The 20,977-nt window shown below is 40.3% G+C and overlaps 1 protein-coding gene across 1 annotated transcript in view; it reads right to left on the bottom strand.

The window, feature by feature from the left end:
* Nucleotides 1–2,328: 2,328 nt before the first annotated feature.
* The window catches only part of LOC145458501 (prominin-1-A-like), a 50,954-nt gene continuing 32,305 nt past the window's right edge, over nt 2,329–20,977 (bottom strand). The window contains exons 15-16 of the mRNA XM_080336882.1: nt 2,567–2,659; nt 2,329–2,503 (exon numbers count right to left, since the gene is read on the bottom strand). Of these exons, the coding sequence (XP_080193008.1) occupies nt 2,378–2,503; nt 2,567–2,659 (219 nt within the window). The 3' untranslated portion in view covers nt 2,329–2,377. The remainder of the gene's footprint in view (nt 2,504–2,566; nt 2,660–20,977) is intronic.

Genomic DNA, 20,977 nt, shown 5'->3' with positions numbered 1-20,977 from the left:
TTGAAATGTTATACTCGATTTATACCGCGGTATAGCTCTAAGGTAGGTTTTGGTTTTGTGTACTATTTTCGCTAGGAGTGTACCATCGTCTGTTATAGTTGAGGAAAGTATATCAAATCATTTAACTTTTTCTATGCACGAAAATGTTGCTCACTTTTCTTAGAATTGCCACCCAACTGCCGAAGTTTGAAATTTTACACGCCTGTATATGCATTTTGATAAGGAAAGTATTTGTGGTCTGTTTACTCTAATCATATTAGGTATTTTTTATTATCACCTCATTTTCTTGTGTTATCTATGTGATGAATTCATGTGTTCGATTGTCTCGTCCTTTATATTTAGTTAACCAATTGTTACTTGATTACCTATGTTGTCCTCTATTTCTTGTACCTTAGTTGCTGAACTAGTTGTACTGCGTTATAGTATAGAATGTTAACGTTTACATTCTATAGTTATAGTGCTCGTTTTCAGTTAATATGAGCCATACTCAGTGTAATGGACTTCATCGCAATCTATTTTGAAGATGTAATATTTGGTGCAACAAATAATGACACGGATGGAAACTGACTGCGAACACATATAAAACCGGACTTTTCTCCAAGCGTGCTGATTACTATTTTCCATACTTAAAAGCGTTTGAGGTTTATCAAGGCTCCTCCTCGCCCTCCGATCCGCGTAAGCGGTCTCTTACCATTGCCTACAACAATAGTGGGACCTTCTAAAAGTCGGCATGTAGACCAGATATCACGTGAAAGAATATCGGCCAGGCTTACAATAATCAATGTTCCGAAACACCGTGAATACAAGAAACAGCCGCAGCAACAACAACAAGCGTCGGAATATAAATGCTTCCGACATGTCCTGAAAACAAAATAGGCCTATTTATTCCATCTGAGAATTATAATACGATTTTAAGATTGTCCGCAATTCATGCGATGCGATCCAATTCTCAACCTAACCATAATATACATACATGCGAGACTGCAATACTCGGAATGGGTGCTATTAACGAAATAACCACACTGAAGTTTGATCTCGATAACACGTATAAATGTTTAGCTGTCAACATTATTAGCCTGAGTCTCTAAATTCTAAACCACATTTTTTGTTCCTTATACCACCATATTCTAATATAATCATGTTCATACCCTATTTTCATCCGCTGCAATACACATAACATACAGTGCGATATCAAGAGAGAGACTGGGGTGTAATGCGTAGTAGCGCATCTGTTAGTAGTCGAAATTATCGAGCGGGGTGTATTTAATCTTCAATAAGAAAAATCACTAACACACGAGAGCACGATACGTCTATTTATTCAAATACCAGATAGAACCAAGTCGAGATACCAACGTAAATGCACGGGCATAATACTCACATTGCCAATTATTTTGAACAACATAGAAGGCGTATATTTAAAGCTATATAAAGTAATATAGAAACTAAGGATATGCGGTAAGTCTGTTGACGGCGCGTGTTGCTTTTACGGTTTAAAAAAACATGTCTCGCTTTCACTTCGATTACAAAGGGCCTAGCTGGGTGAAGTCAAGTCAATGGGTTTTACCTACAACTATAGCATAGAGTTCGAAACTATAGTTTTCGTGTTGAGCCGTAGTCGACTTTTTGATCTGAATCGGCCCGGACAATAAAAATAGTGGAAAATGTCAGCAAAAAATATTCAACTTTGTTTTTCGCTATACCCAAATTTGTAGCATTGATATTATAATCTCGGATAAAATTGGAATAATTGATTTAAAACTATAATCGATTTCAGTCACTGAATCTTCATCATCATCATCATTGGTTTATTAGCAATTTTATCAGTTCAATACACCACAAAAAATGCGATACAATGAAAAGACAGGAAGATGTCGAAGCGACTTGGAGTTGTCAATGGAATCAGACATGCACCCACCTTGGCCTAGGCGATGTAAAGAGGAGGCATGCACACTGAATGAAAGTAAAGAAGACAGTATAAAAAGAAAGCGACAAGAATAGGGCGGCATGTCATGGGAAGCGAGACACCAACACCAACAGAGAACACGGACGAAATATACGAAGATACGGCACCCTCATTTATATTGTTTGTCCATCAACAATATTCACATTCGTCCATCATTGCGTATGATTACCGCAAATAATGTAATGCCACACCAATAGCCATGATATAATATCATCCATTGCGTTTACGTGTGGACTAGATGGGTCTCTATGCCGATACAAACGTATTCATTCGTAACCATTAATCATGTGCGATAGTTGCGCATCTATCCGTAAGTTAGTATTCTATACTCTCTTTCCCACTATCTCCCCTCTCTCCCTTGAAGTCCTATGCCATAACATAAAACTCTTCTGCTCGGAAATGAAAAACCTGCATTCAACTCCTCCGATAAATACCATATAGATCTTCGATGTCTGATCGCAAAATGTCGGCATCGCGCTCCAATGGTTCCACATGATTGGAGTGTATTTGCTGCACTTTAGCGGCGTAGTCTGGGACAGTCTGCGCGACAATAAAGTCCGAATGAAGAAATACAGTATTTTGCGACGAACACCAAGAGCGAACCCGCGATTCCTCGGTGCCGTTGACGTCGTCTGCACTCTGCCGGAGAAAGGTCGCGTATTCCGGGAGATCTGTCTCGGTGATCCCCCTGTCAAGCTACCAGAGCTGGTCAGTAACGAATTACTTCTACTTATTCTAAGTACTCTAAGTACTCATGTAAGTTTTGATTTCAGACTATTTCCATATCTACTTAACAGCCTAGTAACTAGCCCTTGAATACTTGCTTTCTTACTTACTCGAAAATAGCTGCTTCTACTTGTACTAACGTAAAAATTTATGAAGTCGTTGCTAGCCGTACGTTTGAGCGTGTAGTACGCGCGAAGATGATTACCAGAGAACCCGGCACTTGGAGAACCCGTCCCTACCAACTCGGGCCTCGGAGAACCCGGCCCTCGGGAAATACCCCTAATACCCCACCCCCGGCAACCCTAATATCCTAACCCTTCCCCTAATATCCCACCCCCCGGCAACCCTAACCCTTCCCCTAATATCCCACCCCCGGCAACCCTAATATCCTAACCCTAACCCTAACCCTAACCCTAATATCCCACCCCCGGCAACCCTAATATCCTAACCCTTCCCCTAATATCCCACCCCCGGCAACCCTAACCCTTCCCCTAATATCCCACCCCCGGCAACCCTAATATCCTAACCCTAACCCTAACCCTAACCCTAATATCCCACCCCCGGCAACCCTAATATCCTAACCCTAATATCCAACCCCCGGTAACCCTAATATCCCCCCTCCCCCAACCCTAGTATCCTACCTGAACCCAATATTCCACTCCCCGAACCCTAATGTCTCCCTACCCTACCTAACCCTACAGTTGCATTGCCCTTAACAGCCTGCTCTGACCAACTTCACACAATCAATTGAATCAGGTAAATGTCACATCTAATATAATGGAATAAAAACGTCAAAATCACGCGTGGTCGATATGTGAAAGTCGCGTTCTTTCCCGCGCTTGGCGCTTGCGCAATCCGTGATCACGTGATCTGATCACGCCGTGACTGCGTGATCTACGCATGCCCTGACCTCCTTACAAGACCGACAAATCAGTTGATAATAACATTATTACTTTATTAATTCATATTAATACTTGCGAATACACTTAATTTCAAAATTTCCCGAGGAATTCACCGAGGGCTGGGTTCTCCAAGTGCCGGGTTCTCCGGCAACCGCGAAGATAATTGACCTTAATTGCAAGCACGCAAGTCAGTCAATTAATACAGAGTACACACTGGGATAATAACTTGAGCGACAGAGAAACTTGTCAGCCGATATCATTAGGTTAACTTTACTAATAGGCCTACTCAATTCTCCCGCTCAGCGGCAACATCCCCTGTATTTCAACGACAGCAAGCCACCTAACAATCGGGAACGTGGATCGCTAGGCTTGTATTTTGAAATGTGAATGTCAATCGTAGGCCATTTCTCGCCGATGATCGCGAAGATAATATGGGTTTGAGAACAGCATTGTCGTACTGGTGCCGCCGTGTCTGCGTCTCGCTGATCAATCAACACCCGCCGTGCAATCCTTAATTAGGGTTTCAAGGCGAGCAGGTGCAGCGAATTCGCGGGTGTTGTTGATTGCCGACAGCTTCGTCTATTGCAATTACATGTCGAGTCGACCAATTAGATTAGATTTACCTAAAATGCGTCTCTCGTTTTAGCAAGGCGAGAGAGAAATCGAGGGAAGAAAGTTGAGAACGTCAGAAATTGCCACAGCTGAAATGTAGCTGAACAAGCGCAGAACTCGTACGGAATTAGCGAAATATAATGACTTTTTTTATCCTTTCGACTAATTCGGCGCATAACTCCAATATTTTGTAGGGGTTTTAGACCCCCTAAATAACATGAAGACGCCATATACGCCTTATCATACGAAAAAACGAATATGTTGAACTGATAAATCAGCAAATATTAGAGGCTATATTTGACATCAATTTTTAGGATTTTGAAAAGGGGGGTTCCGACCCCCTAACCCCCCCTGGATACGCCACTGCCTACATCAACGACTCTGGCTTGCGAAAACGACTACGTTTGGACGAAAAAAAAACAGTCCCTACCATTCGATCCAGGCAAGAGCTGCAACGGCCTTCACTCATCCCGAATGTAACTCCATGCAGAAAGCCACCAAAGAAAAGGGTATTTCAGAAAGATGAGTTGAAACCTTTTCAAATGGCTGATAGAATATACAGCTTATCAGATTTGACGGAAAGAATGTTCCTCTGCCTCCTTGGTTCACACAAGGCACTAATGCTACTCTGACCAAGTACAGTGCTTTACTCAACTTCCCACCATATCTCTAAAATATCCGAGAAAAATCCGAGCACAATTTACTGGAAGAGCTTCAAAATCTAATATATTACAAAACTGATGGCCATTCTCATATTCCATATTCATCTGAAATTATTCGTTTTTCTCTATTACTTCGGTACACATCTGCACAAGCTTATAGAATGCTTACCAGAAGCTTTCCATTTCCCTCAATGTCTACCTTGAGTCAGTACAGCAAAGGAAGTGTTGACGCGGTTAAAGTCCTTGGAATTTTGAAAGAAAAGGGCGAGATCTCCACTGAAATAATGTTGATGGTCGATGAGATGTACTTACATCAGTGCAATCGTGCTATTTTATGCTAAATACCCGAGTGGTGTTCATGACTAGGCCGCTCATGCCACAAACTCGCAAGGATGTGCTCCCTGCTTTACAAACAAGTAATATTGTATATAAATTCCAATGCCACTGTGATAGTAGGTATGTGGGTCGCACATCTTTGCGGTTGGCTGAACGAGTGAACCAACATGTGCCTAAATCAATTAGGTCAGCAAACAAACCTATCGATCGATCTGCACTTGTTCGTCGGTGTAAGGAAGCGGTTGACTCTAATTCCTATGACCAGGTCTCAGCGTTCAACTCTGCAATTGGTCAACATTTAATGAACTACCCGGTGTGTGCCAGTCATTACAATGACAGTATGTTCACTGTGATTGCTAAATGCAGATCTGCCTTCCATCTGTCTGTCTTGGAGTCAACTATAATAAAATTGACCAATCCGGATTTATGTAGGCAGAAAGAGTTTCTATATAATCTCAAAATTTCCCATTAATATATACCGCTATTTGTCTGTGTGTTGTCTTCCGTGTATTATAGTATAATTTGATTTTCTCGCGTCTCTTGTTATGACTACCGGTACAGCTGACTTTGCCTAGCGTTAATTTTTTATTATTGTATTATTACGTCATACTTTGCCAATTTGGTTTTCGTTTGAATCTCTCTCTGTATGCTATTATTGTGCCGTTAACTCTCGATAAGGGGCACACGAAAAGTCTTCGAGTTAATAAATTCTTTACTGCAATGAATGTAGTTGTGAAAGCAATGCTTACAGAAAGGTGTTCAACATCATGCTGGTAAATATTATGGAGCAGATGAAAGCGGTAACTTATATAAAGGTATCGTTGTAATGATGATCAATGGCCTGCGAAAATCAACATCAATCGTAGTGAAGGCACTGCCAGAGACCAAAATTACAGGAACTTGGTTAGCAGAGGAATTGCTGGATTGTATTGCTACTCTCAAATGCCATGGATTTGCTGTTCGAGGACTAGTGTCGGATAATCATCCTTCCAATGTAAAATCATTTGAATTAATGAGAAAAAATACCCTGGCAATGATGAGTTCTCTTTTCATCATCCATCCTGCGCCAAGAAAACGTATCTATTTTTCGATGCTGTACATCTTGTAAAGAACATACGAAACAATTTACTCCGAGTTAAGGAATTTGTTTTTCCTCCATTTTCATTCACCATTGATTCTATAAGTATATCATCGCCTGGTAGACTCGTTGCATGGAGCGATCTTCATAAAATCAGGGAATGTGATGATAAGCTGGATTCGAATTTGCGTAAATCGCCAAAATTGACATTTGCCTCATTGCATCCAAGCAATAACAAACAGAATGTCAACTTGGCTCTTGCTCCATTCCATGAGTCAACTATTGCAGCTTGCAAAAGTTACTTGCCTCACAGGGAAGATATGGCTTCATTTTTGAGTCTTATTAATGCTTGGTGGACAATCGTCAATTGCTGTCAGAGATTTTCAGGAAACCCCTTAGCCAGAGCAGTGCTCCCACAAGATGCAAAAATTGATTTTTTTACTAGACTTTGCTAATTGGCTTATAAAATGGAATGGATATAATCCCCAGAACTATTGTCTGTCAAAGCTCTGATTGAAACCCTGCAGTCGCAGTCACTGCTTATGCAAGATTTGTCAGCACAGGGGTTTGAATATGTGATTCCCAGAAAATTCCAAAGTGATCCGATTGAAAGAAGGTTCTCACGGTATAGGCAAATGAGTGGGGGAGATTTTTGGTGGGTTTAACAGAAGTTACCAATTCTGAAAAGATAATTCTGCTCCGTTCCATCCTAAAAATTGAGGTGAACTACTGGGAGTATGATATTGGTGTTTCAAGTTCAACTCATTTTGATCATTTCAAACAAGTCATTGAAGATGTGGCGATTGAAATTACCGAATCAGTTCTATCTCCTGACAGCGAGGAGGTGTCGTATGTTATGGCTGAGTACATTGGTAACAACGTCCTCGAAAAATTGTCCTGTCAAATATGTCATGAGTCTTTTTTTAATGCGTCCTGTGGCGCAAGTTCACGTATTTTCGACTTACTCAATCGCGGGGGACTGCTTGCTCCCTCAGAACCACTCGCCAAGTTTGTTGCATCCAGTTTTTCAATCCTAGATGGTTCTGATAAAATCATCTGTTCTCACCCCAAGTCGCAGTGAGCGAAGCTGGTCAATATGTTTTGCATCGTTTTTGAGAGACCTCAAGTTTTGCATGTTGTGATCATCGAGATCGAGCTTTAAAATTGGCGAGCAAAATCATTGTTAACATATATTATAATAACAAGCAGAATCTGGTAAATGCCTCTGTGAGAAAAGATGCTGTGAAGGACTTTAAAAAACGGCAGTTGAGCAAGACGTGTTTGCTTACTGCAGTAATTCATTTCACTTGCAGAACTTCTATGGCTAAGCTTCACGTACGTTTTTCAGAGTAGTTCCAAAAGAATGAATTTCATTTTCTCGTGCTTGAATTCGTTTTACCATGCTGTAAAATACTTTTACATGCTCAAGTTGGGATTCTCGTTACATTGTCTTCTTGTGTGTTGGTGGATAAATACATTGCGACGCTGTCACTTGGCTCTTAATTGGGTTGTTTCATCTGAAAGTACTGATTTTGCCTGTTATAAGATTTTATATTAGACTTGTATAACCAGGCGTCTGGTATCGAGAAGTGAGATCGCAGGCAATCATTGAGTCAGTCGATGTCTGTTTTGTAAGCGTCGGCCTCTTATATCCTGCAACTGTAATGTGCCATATTAGGCCGTAAGTATCGTAGGCCCCGGTCACACCATATCCACTGTGCGCGAAGCGCGACGAAAATTCTGGGTTTTACTCAACTTTTCTGAAAATTAAATGTTGATACTCCGTGAATACAGCCCCGAAATTCCTCGGGCTATCTTGATTGGAGGATTAAACTACTTCAACTTGACCAACTGAAAATAGCGAAAAGTAAGTAAGTAAATCACAAAACATTATGAAGTAGAAGTATAAGTAGCAAAAATTAGTTCTACGTAAGTAAGTACTAGAAGTAGAGGAAAATTACTTGAGTACTTCAAAAAAGTAGAAGTACTTCGTTACTGACCACCTCTGGTAAGTAGATCCCAAAATATTACGAAGAAGAAGTAGAGAAAATCAGATCTACTTGAGTAAGTATCAGAAGTAGAGGAAAACTACTTGAGTACTTCCAAATAGTAGAAGTACTTCGTTACTGACCACCTCTGCATGAATCAATATCTTCCGTCGCTTTGCCAAATATTTCGACGAGGAATTGCAGGGGAATAAAAGCGGTCGAGGCCAGACCGGACAATGTATTCGGCGTCTGACTATTGCTACGTTGATATTGAGCAGAGTGTAAAATAGTTTTCTATACCTCCTACAGATATTACCCCATAAACAAGTTATACAGCTAACGACAAACCCAATCGCACTGCTTTGGTTTTTATGACACTTTAAATGTATCAAATCAAGATGGATACCGAACGCCTGCTGGATTTTTTACATTAGGCAACGACGTATCTTCATATCAATTGCAATGATTGGTTAAATAAGCATCATTCGCGGAATACCTACATATAGTGCATTTTGTTGTTAATGGTGCGTGATTGCGGGTCAAGCTCACAGCAGAGCGTGGAGCGTTTTCGGGATAGCATGAAGGAGTGGTGCAAGACTTGAAAAGCCTTACAAGGCTATTTCTGCACCTTCCTTGTTCAGCGGCATATGCACATCATGGTATGCATAGGGACAGATTATGAATACGTCAAAATCAAAGCATATTACCGAATACCGATAGCGACTTTTGCGTCAAATCTGTTAGGCTGGTTTCAGTTTAGCGCATACGTCACCTATACATAGTAGATTTGCATAAGGTAATTACTACCCTAATCATTGAGGGACAAGCATGAAACCTGACACGGTGTTCGATGACATCTTCGAGGCATAATACCAATCTTGTGAGTCATATCCGTAGAAAACATCGTAAAATCAACAGATACCCATACCGGCTTTTGCGTTAAATCACTGCATCAAACGGATTGAAAATAACATATACTCGACTTCGATAACGAAATTACTGCCCTAATCTTTGAGTGGCGACCTTAAAACTTGGCCCAGTGTTAGATGATATCATCAAGTTATACCATACGAAATCGCGTCCCCCATTTCGATACGAAACACCGTCAAAATCAAAACATACCAACACCGGCTTTTGCATGTAATCAGTGACGATTACTTAATTGAAGCGTATCGAAGAGAATTTTTCACTGCGTCCACACTCAACACCACCTTTGAGTATGCACGCTGGGTTAATTATAATTAATCATATATGAATAGCGTGCCCTAATAGTTTTCGAAGACGCCACCTCCATCAGCTCTACCGGAAAATCTGATCAGTTTGATTATATATATATAATGTATATTTCGACATATAATTATAATCATTTATCAACAGTTTTAATATTTTATTCGGTCAACCAAGCGGCACAATGTAGGTCTACATACCAATAAATTAACCGTCAAAGCCAGCTTCTGACCAGACTGGTGCGGGTCTCTCGGGTCTAGGGCCATGGACTTAGCAACCACGATAGGATTGGGCAATTATTTTTTCATCAACGGGTCAAATGAGAAGCAGAAAATTCTCTGGCGGTCCGAACCAACAGTTTAGACTATACTGCGGCGAATTAATTTCCAATCATTTCTAACTTCGTAATATTTCTGAATTGAAAGCAATTAACTATACATTGTTAACGCAGGGTGTTACATGAGGAATCGGGGTTAATTTAGAAAAAAAATATTTAGCGACGAGTTTAATCATTCAATACAATGGTTAATGTAAAACATTTTTTACTCTTTTTAATCACATTAATTCCAGATACGCTTTCCTTATAAGACAACAGAATATTACAAAGTTTGGTCGCTACATCCCGCGCAGTGTGTGGCTTGATAAAATAGCCTTGTTGTTTTGCTAGTGAAGTTTTGCAAAATACGCCTGTCCGAGTGTATTTTCTGTCATAATGCCGACGCAAATTATACCCCTAAACACGGCGACCAGCTCACCCCAAATTAATAGACGACTGACATCAGTAAAGAAATATTTAGTGTCCCAAATGTTCTTGAAATGTCGACCTTCAGCTGCCACCTTTTTGACATGCATGTCACATTGGCATGCCACTTCATCATTTATGGGTGTTTGTAACTGCTAATAACGTGTAGCATACCAATTGGCTTGTTTCACAAATTATAGTTTTGGGAACGTGTCACAAAACAATTTGAGGCACATAAGACCATATAATTCGTAATGTAGCAATGGCAAGGAATATGTTGTCCGCTATAATATGGAAACAGTGACTTGTGACTATAATTGTTGCGGAATAGTATGCTATATCGACATTTTGAACTGGATTATGCATAGCTACCAAGGCACATACATAAACCGGCTAAAATTGAACGCATGTCCGGTTCAGTATATGCAGTAGGGAAGGTGTGAACGTGAAGTTCACGTTCGCGTTCTGTGTGTGAACCTCAGAAATTCAGAGGTTCACGTTCACAAACGAACCTTGGTAGGTTCGGCACTGTGAACCTTTTTCATATATTACAATTTTCACTTCATTATAACATCTTTGGTTGAAGTTTATTGCATTTCAACTGCGGTCCACTCTATGCATGGCGCTGGCAGCGTAAAAAAAATCAACACTAAACGAGCATGCACCTTGACAATCTCAAAATTTTCTGCATTTCAACATAAAGAGCGAAATAAACTTCATGTAGGTAGTCAGCGAATGATGTTTATCCAACTAATCAATGAAATTGATATCGTTGTCTGATGTAACAATATCTAGCAGGCGTACGGGGTCAATGTTGACTTCATATGTTTATTGTATCATAAAAACCAAATCCGTACGATTGAGGTGTTGGCTAACTGCTGTATAACTTGTGAATGTGGTAATATTGGTACCAAATATAGAAACCCGTTTTACACTCTGCTCAATATCAACGTAGCAATACTAAAAAGCCGAATACATTGTCTAGTCTCGGCTATACCGTTAAAGCGTAAGCTTATATTGCTTGCAGGTCGTCGTCGATATCGTTGGCAACGCGACGGGAGATATTGATTTCATCATCATCATCATCATTGGTTTATTAGCAATTTTATCAGTTCAATACACCACAAAAATGCGATACAATGAAAAGACAGGAAGATGTCGAAGCGACTAGGAGTTGTCTATGGAATCGGACACCCACCTTGGCCTAGGCGATGTAAAGAGGGGGCATGCACACTGAATGAAAGTAAAGAAGATAGTATAGAAGAAGAATGCGACAAGAAATAGGGCGGCATGTCATGGGAAGCGAGATCGATAGGTCAGTCGTGGTCCGGTAATCTTGAGGATGGACTGTATTTATTTAGTAGTAATTGCTTGTATTTCGACTTGAATGTGGACATGCTCGTCGACTGTCGGATGGCCGGCGGGATACTGTTCCACACATCAGGTCCGGCATATTTGATGGAGCGATGATCTTTTCGGTCGATCATATGATATTTGGACGACGTGGACGCGCGTGTGTTGTACTTGTGCGCTTTTGATTCAGAGGTAAAGAAGTCATTGAAATATTCGGGGCAACGACCGCAGTGAAACTGATACATAAACTTGGCGATTTCTAGTTTCCGCATATCTTCTATGTTTAGGACGCCGAATCTCTTCAGCAGCGACTTATTGGATGGGCAGCCAGGCCCCTTTGGGGCCCTAGCTATGATTCGGAGCACTTTATGCTGTAGTTTCTGCAGTGGCTTGAGTGCAGTTTTACTGGCAGCCCCCCAACAGAGGATGCCATAATGCAACTTCGCTTGGATTAAGGATTTAAAGAGTATCAGAAGAACCCATGCTGGCATGAAGCGCCCAAGGCTGTAGAACAGGCCGCACTTCGGTGATAATTTAGTTTCTAGGGACTGAATATGACTCTTCCAGGACATGTTCGAGTCGAGTCGAAGATGCGGAAGAGAGGAGGTGAGTATCATCAGCGAACAGTGTGGTGTTCAATGAGGAGGTTTCAAAAATGTCGTTGATATATAAGGTGAAAAGGACCGGTCCAAGTACTGAGCCCTGGGGCACACCACAGGTCACCGGGTGAGGAGAGGACAAGGTGTCTGAGATCGCAACCATTTGTTGGCGTCCAGTGAGGTAACTTTTCATGAGCTCAAGTTGTGGGCCCCGAAGTCCGTAACGCGCCAATTTCGAGATGAGAATTTTATGATCTACGCAGTCAAACGCTTTTTTTAGGTCGAGAAAAATGCTACATCCCACATTTCGCTTCTCTGAGATATCATAGTACTGTTCGGCCACTGTTAGGAGGGCATGAGCGGTTTGGTGTTTGTTTCGGAAGCCAAATTGTTGAGGGGAAATGACAGACATTTTGGCGAGGAATGAGGACAGGCGGGAGGGGAGCAACTTTTCGAATACAATCCCGATGCATGGGATTATTATATTATTTGATTGCCCCAGTTGATACATTTGGTGACGTTTAAAACGTCAATATGTATTTCAGCATTGTGGCATTATGCGGCCCGAGTCGTCGCTAGGCATCGTGTACATTTGTATAGGCTATCACTTCACGGAAATGTAGGGTTGGAATTAGCAATATGACGTCACGTGACGTCATTAGGTTCACCTTCGCGTTCACACAGAACCTTTCAAAAAGGTTCACGTTCACACGAACCTGAACCTTTCAGAGGTTCACACCATCCCTAATATGCAGTCTATATGGGTTTTAGTCCACGCATTAACATTCAAATGCTGTGCGCTTGTCCCGCAATAACATTTCGACTATTACCAATGATTGTCATCAACGAATTTGGTATAAAGAATAATGCATCGTTTTCTGATGTAACATTTTAGCTGGCGTACGGAACCTATCTTGAGTTGATATGTTTTTGTGTACCATAAAAACTAAATTCGCCGTATGTGGGTGTTGGCTACCGTATAACGTAATTTAGAGGTAATATCTATAGAAAGTATGGACACCGGTATTTCACTCTGATCCCTATCAACGTATCAATATTCTGACGCCTGAAAAATAGATTGTCCGATCTAACCTAGACCGTTAAAGAGTGAACTTATGTTGCCTTGTAAGTACTCGTCGAAATTGTTGGCAAAGCAACGGAATTATGGAATTATCATTTCATTTGGTTTTTCCAATTGATACATTTCGTGATGTTTTCTTCAGCATTGTGACATAATGTGGCCCGAGTCGTCGCTAGGTACCGTGTACATTGATATACTAGATTACGGAAATGTAGGGTTAAAATTAGCAACCAGAACCTTTCAATGTCGCATGATCCCTAGTTTGCAGCCCTATATACTGTTTGCATAATGTTGACTGAGGGGTCACTGTAGCAATCCTATATACACTCAACAGAAACGGCGAATATTTAGGTTGCGACATATCGACATCAAACATTAGGCATAACGAACCATTTATACGTAGATCGATGACGTATATCTACAATATTTGTCTATTACTACGACGACGTTAATTAAAAGGTATTCATTGGTTCATTTTTCCTCAAAGTACGGGCGTGCATATTTAAATCACCTATATAACACGTATAAGTCATGCAGTGTCCAACAGTTTTGAATTCACCACTTATTGGTGAATTTGGCATTGTAAATGTATATACGCGTAACTATCATTATAATGAAAGCGATATATAAATATTGTATTAATCAATTCGAAAATGAATGTTCCACTCTTTGAATTCGGGATGTACGGCATTTGGTATCATGGTATCTATGTATCAATGTATTCGGGTTAGGAGCAGAGGTGGTCAAAGTAGTCAAGAAAGCTACTCAAGTAGAAGTAGAAGTAGCGACGAAAAAATCTACTCAAGTACAAGTAGAAGTACTTTTTCAACAAGGCACCGTAAACTACTTGAAGTAGAAGTAGAATTGACTGACTTTAAATCTACTCAAGTAAGTAAGTAGTTTTGAAAACAGTCTTAATTCGTTCGCATGGACTGTCAAAAGCTGCAAATTGAGTTATGCCGAAGGTGCGAAGAGCTTGATTTGTATTGACGAATCCCAGGAGGTATCAATTTCCGACAGAATAAGCATTCTTTCGTATCATGGGATGCCAATTATAGTATTGATATGAAAATGCGATACTAACCCATTGTTCACTAGAGGATGCCGTTTTAGAGAATATCATGGCATGGCGCCCTGCCCCATATTATAAGGCCCCAACTTTAGGCGAAGAGCAATACGTAGAAGTTGTATCGGACACGGTTTCATCACTTTGCGCGATTAGTATACGTTAATAAAAATATTGTGGATCGTAAAAGTTATGTTTGGTGTAGCATTATTTTCGGAAAATAGAGGCGTTACTACATTTGCTTTATGCTTCCACATGTTTGTTCTGCAGACAAAAGAACTGAAAGTAATTATAACTCAAAGATGATACTCGCAATTGAAAGTGAAATACAAATAACACTTCTAAAAAGCGGAAAATATATTTCATGTCTTTATTCGTCCTTAAAGCTTCGAAGGTGATCTGCTAAAACATGTGTAACGTCCCAAAGGACTGGATTTTGCAGATTAGCAAGGCACGTAATGGGCTGCTAGATTACGATCTGTTAGGTAATTGCTAGATTGCAAAAGGGTATAGTGTCAAACGGAATGTGGCGGGCCATATTTATTGTGATGAAAGATTTGATATGCGCGACAATGCGGTGTGAGCGGAACCAAGCAATCCGGTACTCAAATTATATTCACTGATACTTTCGTGAAAACATGTCTCTCCATAACTACTGTGCGCGATGCGAAACAAAAATTCTTGGCTTTACTTGACTTTTATGAATAATAAATGTTGGTACTTCGTGAAAGCAGCCCCGAAATTCCTCAGGCTATCTTTCGGATTGGGGGGTTAAACTACTTCTACTTGACAAACTGAAAATAGCGAAAAGTAAGTAAGTAGATCACAAAATATTACGAAGTAGAAGTAGGAGTAGAGAAAATCCAATCTACTTGAGTAAGTACCAGAAGTAGAGCAAAACTACTTGAGTACTTCCAAAAAGTAGAAGTACTTCGTTACTGACCACCTCTGGTTAGGAGGTTAGGTTATAGGGTTAGGGTATAGTGGTTGTCAACTTTTTTTCTTAGCGGACCCGGTTTGGCCCGTCAAGGCACCCCGCGGACTCCAAATTTCTGCTCAAATTTAGCTCAATTGAATAATATATTTATCATAATATAGTATTATTGTATGAATCTATTATTCAATTGAAGTTCTGAACCTCCAAGAATATTTTCAAATTTAGCACTGCACCTTGTGTTTATAGTAACTGAGACTTGAAGTTAGTCTTGAAATGCGCTTGGAAATCCGCTACCAATCTAGTTAATTGACTTTAAACTAACTGTTAATTAAAAACGAGTTAATTAAAATGAGTTTGCACGGTATAGGATATTTTATCTCAAACGGCCATTCTGCCGATGTGAGCCCTGAAGTTTTAGCAGTTATGAAGCAAAATTGCTTCATGAGATCTACATAGGCTTATGGTATCCTAAATCAGGTTATAAACCATGTTGCAAATTTAGGGATTTCGCGTACCATCAGTTGAGAATCACTAGATTAGGGACAAAGGTTAGGTTTAGTATTTGTGGTAGGGGTATAAATCCGATTTATAGGTGCAAAATTGCGGCCAAGTACCAGATTTGCCAAGTGCCAATTTCATAAAAATGACGAATTCACTGCTAACTCTTCCATCCCTTCAGATATAGAAACCGCTGGCCATTCCAGTTTATTCTACTGTATATATTTCAATAATCGCCGAGAATGGAAATCAAAGCTACGATGATGATCAAAATTTTTATACTGGTCGCCACCACGAAGCCAGCGCGAACAGCTATAGGCCGGTTGCAGGACAAAAAGTCGGGTACATTATGGCGCTTCCGTTAAGGCACGTGGAGTGAACATCTATTATTGGATACGTGTGGAAAGAAAAAATGGTTCGACTTCAATATTCAGCTAGGGTCACCCTTGCTTGTCACTCATAAAGGTAGCGACAGTCCAGTGTGGAATGCAGTATGTGATCGCAAGATTGGGGGTTACGCGCTTAACATCACATCATCAAGACTATTGGATCCCGTGATCAAAGTTATCTATTGCAAATAAATTTCCGTCTCTGATCCGCGCCATATTGTCACACTGTACCATTATTTGACGATCGTGTATGGAATCATATACCTTTTTCTATGCACGGAAATATTTTTCACTTTTGATAGCATTCCTATACCTAAATGCCGAAGTTATGTTTTTACGAAATTTTACGCTCATATGCAGTTTTTAAGGAAATATTCGGTAACTATATACTATAATCATATTATTTATTCTTTATTATCACCTCATTTTAATGATAGCCTATATATTTTGATATGTAATATAAATGTCCATTGTACAGTTTGACAAATACTGTCACAGGTATCAACTGACTGTGAAAATCAATAAAACTGTATTTCTTTCCACGCGCGATGATTACTATTTTGTCGTACCTACGTTTTGGAGGTTTATCTACGCTCCCTCTTGACAAAAGTCAAGGACATAAGGTATGGGCCTTGCTGAAAGTCGGTAGGCCTGTAATCATGAAAAAGAATATCGGTCTGGCGTAAAATGAAGTTAAAAATAATGAATAAACACACCATAACAACAAATATTTTTCCAAACATTGGATATTATATTCTTTTATGAAAGCTATATATTTATTGCCTATACAAAAATTATAATACCACTTTGAGAGTAGTATGTCATGTTATTAGGGCTGGGCACTTATTGTAGTATTCGAATCTGAATCGAGTATTTCTTTTATTGATTCAAGTCGACTAGCGACAGAAAAGTCTGCATTTGTTACCAATGGCCGGATGCTGGTTAACACGCGGCACATTCTTATTAAATATTCCAACTTTGATGAAAATATGCAGGATAGTACAAGTATTGTTTCATTCGCTTAGCATTGCCTCGCGGACCAGATGAAAACGTCCGTAAGTTTGACTAGTCATCCAGGCATCCAGATTCGGTCTTTGAGTTATTTGTGCAATCTTTATTGAAACAAAATAACGCAGCAGCGCCGCTAGTGTTCATATTGGACAGGATCCGGTAAAAAAAACTAATTCCCCGCGCGGCCGGTAACTGGCGGAATGTGAGTTTACCGACTACCGGTTACCGGCTCCCTCCCGCGGGAGATAATGAGATGATACACATCTCTGTTTGCTGATATTTCGTCATAATGTAATCGATATTGCAAAGCTATACGCGCAATCATTGATAAGTATCACAAGCATTGCATTTAAGAGTACTATTTATAGTCGCTGTTGTCTGATTAGAGCGAAAGGCCAGTAATAGATGTGAAATTTTGCAATGCTCTCATTTCAATTATTGTCTATTTCTGGTTTTCCTGAAACTGCTACAGGATAACTGTATAGCTCGAAACGAACCAAGCTCGGTATACAGACATTCGCCGTTCTCATACAACTCGGAATTGATATGAACTGAGCTTGAGTTTTGTTGCATTTCATTTATGTTCTAGTCGTCCAATTCTGCATTGTACTGCCGCACAACATAACCGTTTGTTTGTTTGTTAGTTTGTTTTAAGGTAGGCTACTCATAATGTTTGTCGACTGCTATGGTCATTTACACCAGGCCAATTTTCTTCATTTTTATTCCGCAGCTGCCGACTTGTAGACTTTTATAAGACACCGCTTACACGGATGAGATAGATAAACCTCCAACACCAAGGTGGGAATTCTTGAGTCGGCCTTGGTCGGACTCGAACCAACAACCCATGGTGTTGCAGCTGTCTCGCTGCACAACATAACCGTGGAAAAACTGATTCAATACCGACTAACGCCAAACCAATGGTGTGGACACAAGCAAGCACTGCATTGGTCACTGTGATTGATTCACGTCACACTTTTCATTTGGCCAAATGCAATTTGACATGGCCATTGTTGCGCAAGCGATTGAGCAAAGCATTCACACTCTCACTCTCGTGTGCTCCTGATCTTCGGATTACCCTAACATTCCCCCCTACTCGACTCCGAGGTAAATCGGAACGGGGGCAAATATACACCTTTCAATCTACCGCTATGCGCTGACGGGGTAATTTCAAGTTATTTTTATTCGATTTTTTGCCATCAATGTAAATGCGGGTGCGGGTGTTGTTACTCAATCTTCATTGTGAAGACCGAAAAGAATGGAACTCAGAGCAAACCTGATATTATGTAGTTATATGTTGTTGGTTGTCACCACGAAGCCAGCGCAAGTAATTTTGCGCCGCAACCATACAGACAGATGGAGCGAATGTAATATCAAACGACCCCCAGGTTTAGAACCACTGTCTTCAACTGAAGCATCCAAACGGTCTGTACCAACTCTAAGAACATGCCGTTATCTTATAATTGTGAATACAATTAGACTTATTTTAGTAAATGATATGGTTGACTTTGTTTATTTATTTTTGCGAGGGTGATGGTGGTCCCTTAAAATCAATCTTATTTACACTAAATCGCGGCCGGCGCAAAGAAAAATTTCAGGTAGCATAAATCTGCTTAAAAATAATATTTTTCGTGTCGATTTTCGAAATAATTTTGAGCCTAGTTCAAGCCTTCAAAATTCCGGACATTTAGTCATATTTTGGGATTTCCTCCCGGACGCAGTTTTTACAGTGAAATTCCGGACGTGTCAACCATATGTTTGACTCCTTTCTATAATTCCATTCCTTTTATCGCCATATTGTGGTGCTTTAAATGATAAAATGATTAATAAATTGAATTGAAGGTTTTTACCTTTTATTAACATCGTCAGCATTTTGCCTCATGCGACTTTGCTAAAACTAGGTTTGCGACATCCGAAAACTGACCAGGTTACTGAGCATATGTTGGAAAAGTACAAGACCGTGCGGTTATCGAATGTATGCCCATTGCATAGGGTTACCATACGTACTACTTACTCAAGTCGATCTCATTCTAATCGTACTTTTATATTATGACCCACCCACTTTTCTCTATTTACATTTGCCAAGTACAAGTATCGTCACTACTTTGACCTCCTCTACTTGTACTCAGACTCGAAGTGTCTCCTTCTTTCTAATTGTACTGGACAATTTTTTTAAGTAAAACGTAACTCACGTGGATCCCTTCTTCCGAAGTGTAATTGACATCCGGATCCGGATCGGCCCCGGACCACGCTCGGTTCTCGATCCGATCTCGATCTCGTTCTCGATCTCGATCGATTTCTCCGGATCGACCGAGTTAGTGCGGTACGGGCGGTCGCAAAAATGAAGGCGCACCTTATGAAATCTCCAACGGATCCGAGTAGCCTAATGCAGTGGTTTTCAACTTTTTTCACCTCGCGGACCGGTAAAATTTCATAAAGTATTTGGCGAACCGGTGGACTTTCAAAAATTGAAATCAACTCAGAACGTGAAGTATGCAACTGTTTTATGCAAGTATATGGTGCTGGAGAGTGACATTTTAAGGGTTTTTATCGTAATTAATTATTTTCATCATGGCATCTATCAGATTTTACCGTAGTGAGTCATTTGAGTCGAGGTAAAATTGCCTTGTCAAGGAAAATAAACGTGCTAACGCCGAGAGTCGTTTACAGTTTTTCGCGCCAAAGGCCATGGATTTAACCAACCGCGCTAACTCGAATGTCAATATTGATAGAACAAACGTTTCGGAGTCGAGCCAAGCACCTTGTCGTACTACCTTGCTCATTGCCCACTAACACCAGTCGTAGGTTACTCTGGCTATAATATATGAATACAATGCGCCGCATAAAAACACCTGACAACAGCTATACCTGGCCATCCACAAAATCAGGGTCGATCGTCAGCCTAACTGCCCAAAAACGGTGGTCTTCGGCCCCACAAGGTGACAAACCAAATTTCTAGGGGTCATCACCCCCAGACCCCACAGTTGGTAGGTTGTTTTCACCAGTATTTGTGTACATATTAAATCTACTGAGTGTAGGCAGAGAGTTTTCTATAATTCATGACCGAATCGGTCAATAAAATTGTTAATTGCATATATATTGCTGTAATTTTTTCGGTAGAGTTGATTGAGGTGTCATGTTGGAAAATTCGGAGCACGAAATTATTAATAATTAAACATATTCGGGTGGGCATGTTGGAATAATTACTTTATTGCATGTAAACATTTCGTCACCTACTGTCTGTTATATAGTGACTATGATATTGAAATCGCCCAAGCGTACTAAACTAAAGGAGGCACACGATTCCAAATTGGTATTTCCTCACTGACAAATAATTTTTCTCGGTGGTTTGGCATTTGCACTTTGGGGTACAGATTGCCAAGACATTGAGATTAGCCGCCAGCCATTTTGGAGCCTATGGACAATTAGACATATGTATATAAGTTTTCGGCCAAGGTTATCCCACTGGTGAGTTTTTCGCACACTTTTCGGATTACTATGGTAGCCTAAACTTCATTATGTGTTGGCGCGTCGTGATGGGGTAATGCCTGACGCTGAAATGCCTATTTCTATAATTCATGAGTATTTGTTGGGAGAAGGGAGCCTAATAATCAGGACATTTAGTGACACTAAACCGCTCTAAGCGCGAAAAAAAAATTGACAAAAGTTAGATAGAGATTCAAAAAATTGCTCTATAATTGATCTTCATTCACGAAATAATTTTAGGCCCCTTCAAGCTCGGCCCCGCTCCAATTCGGGGGTTGGGTGCGGCAGTTACGGCCCTTCACAAAATGAATGAATCGAAAACGA

The sequence above is a fragment of the Botryllus schlosseri genome, chromosome 16 (genome assembly GCF_051294905.1).
Source record: "Botryllus schlosseri isolate E-star chromosome 16, Bs_hap1, whole genome shotgun sequence".
NCBI classification, from domain to species: Eukaryota; Metazoa; Chordata; class Ascidiacea; order Stolidobranchia; family Styelidae; genus Botryllus; species Botryllus schlosseri.
This window is presented reverse-complemented; position numbering and strand designations above follow the sequence as displayed.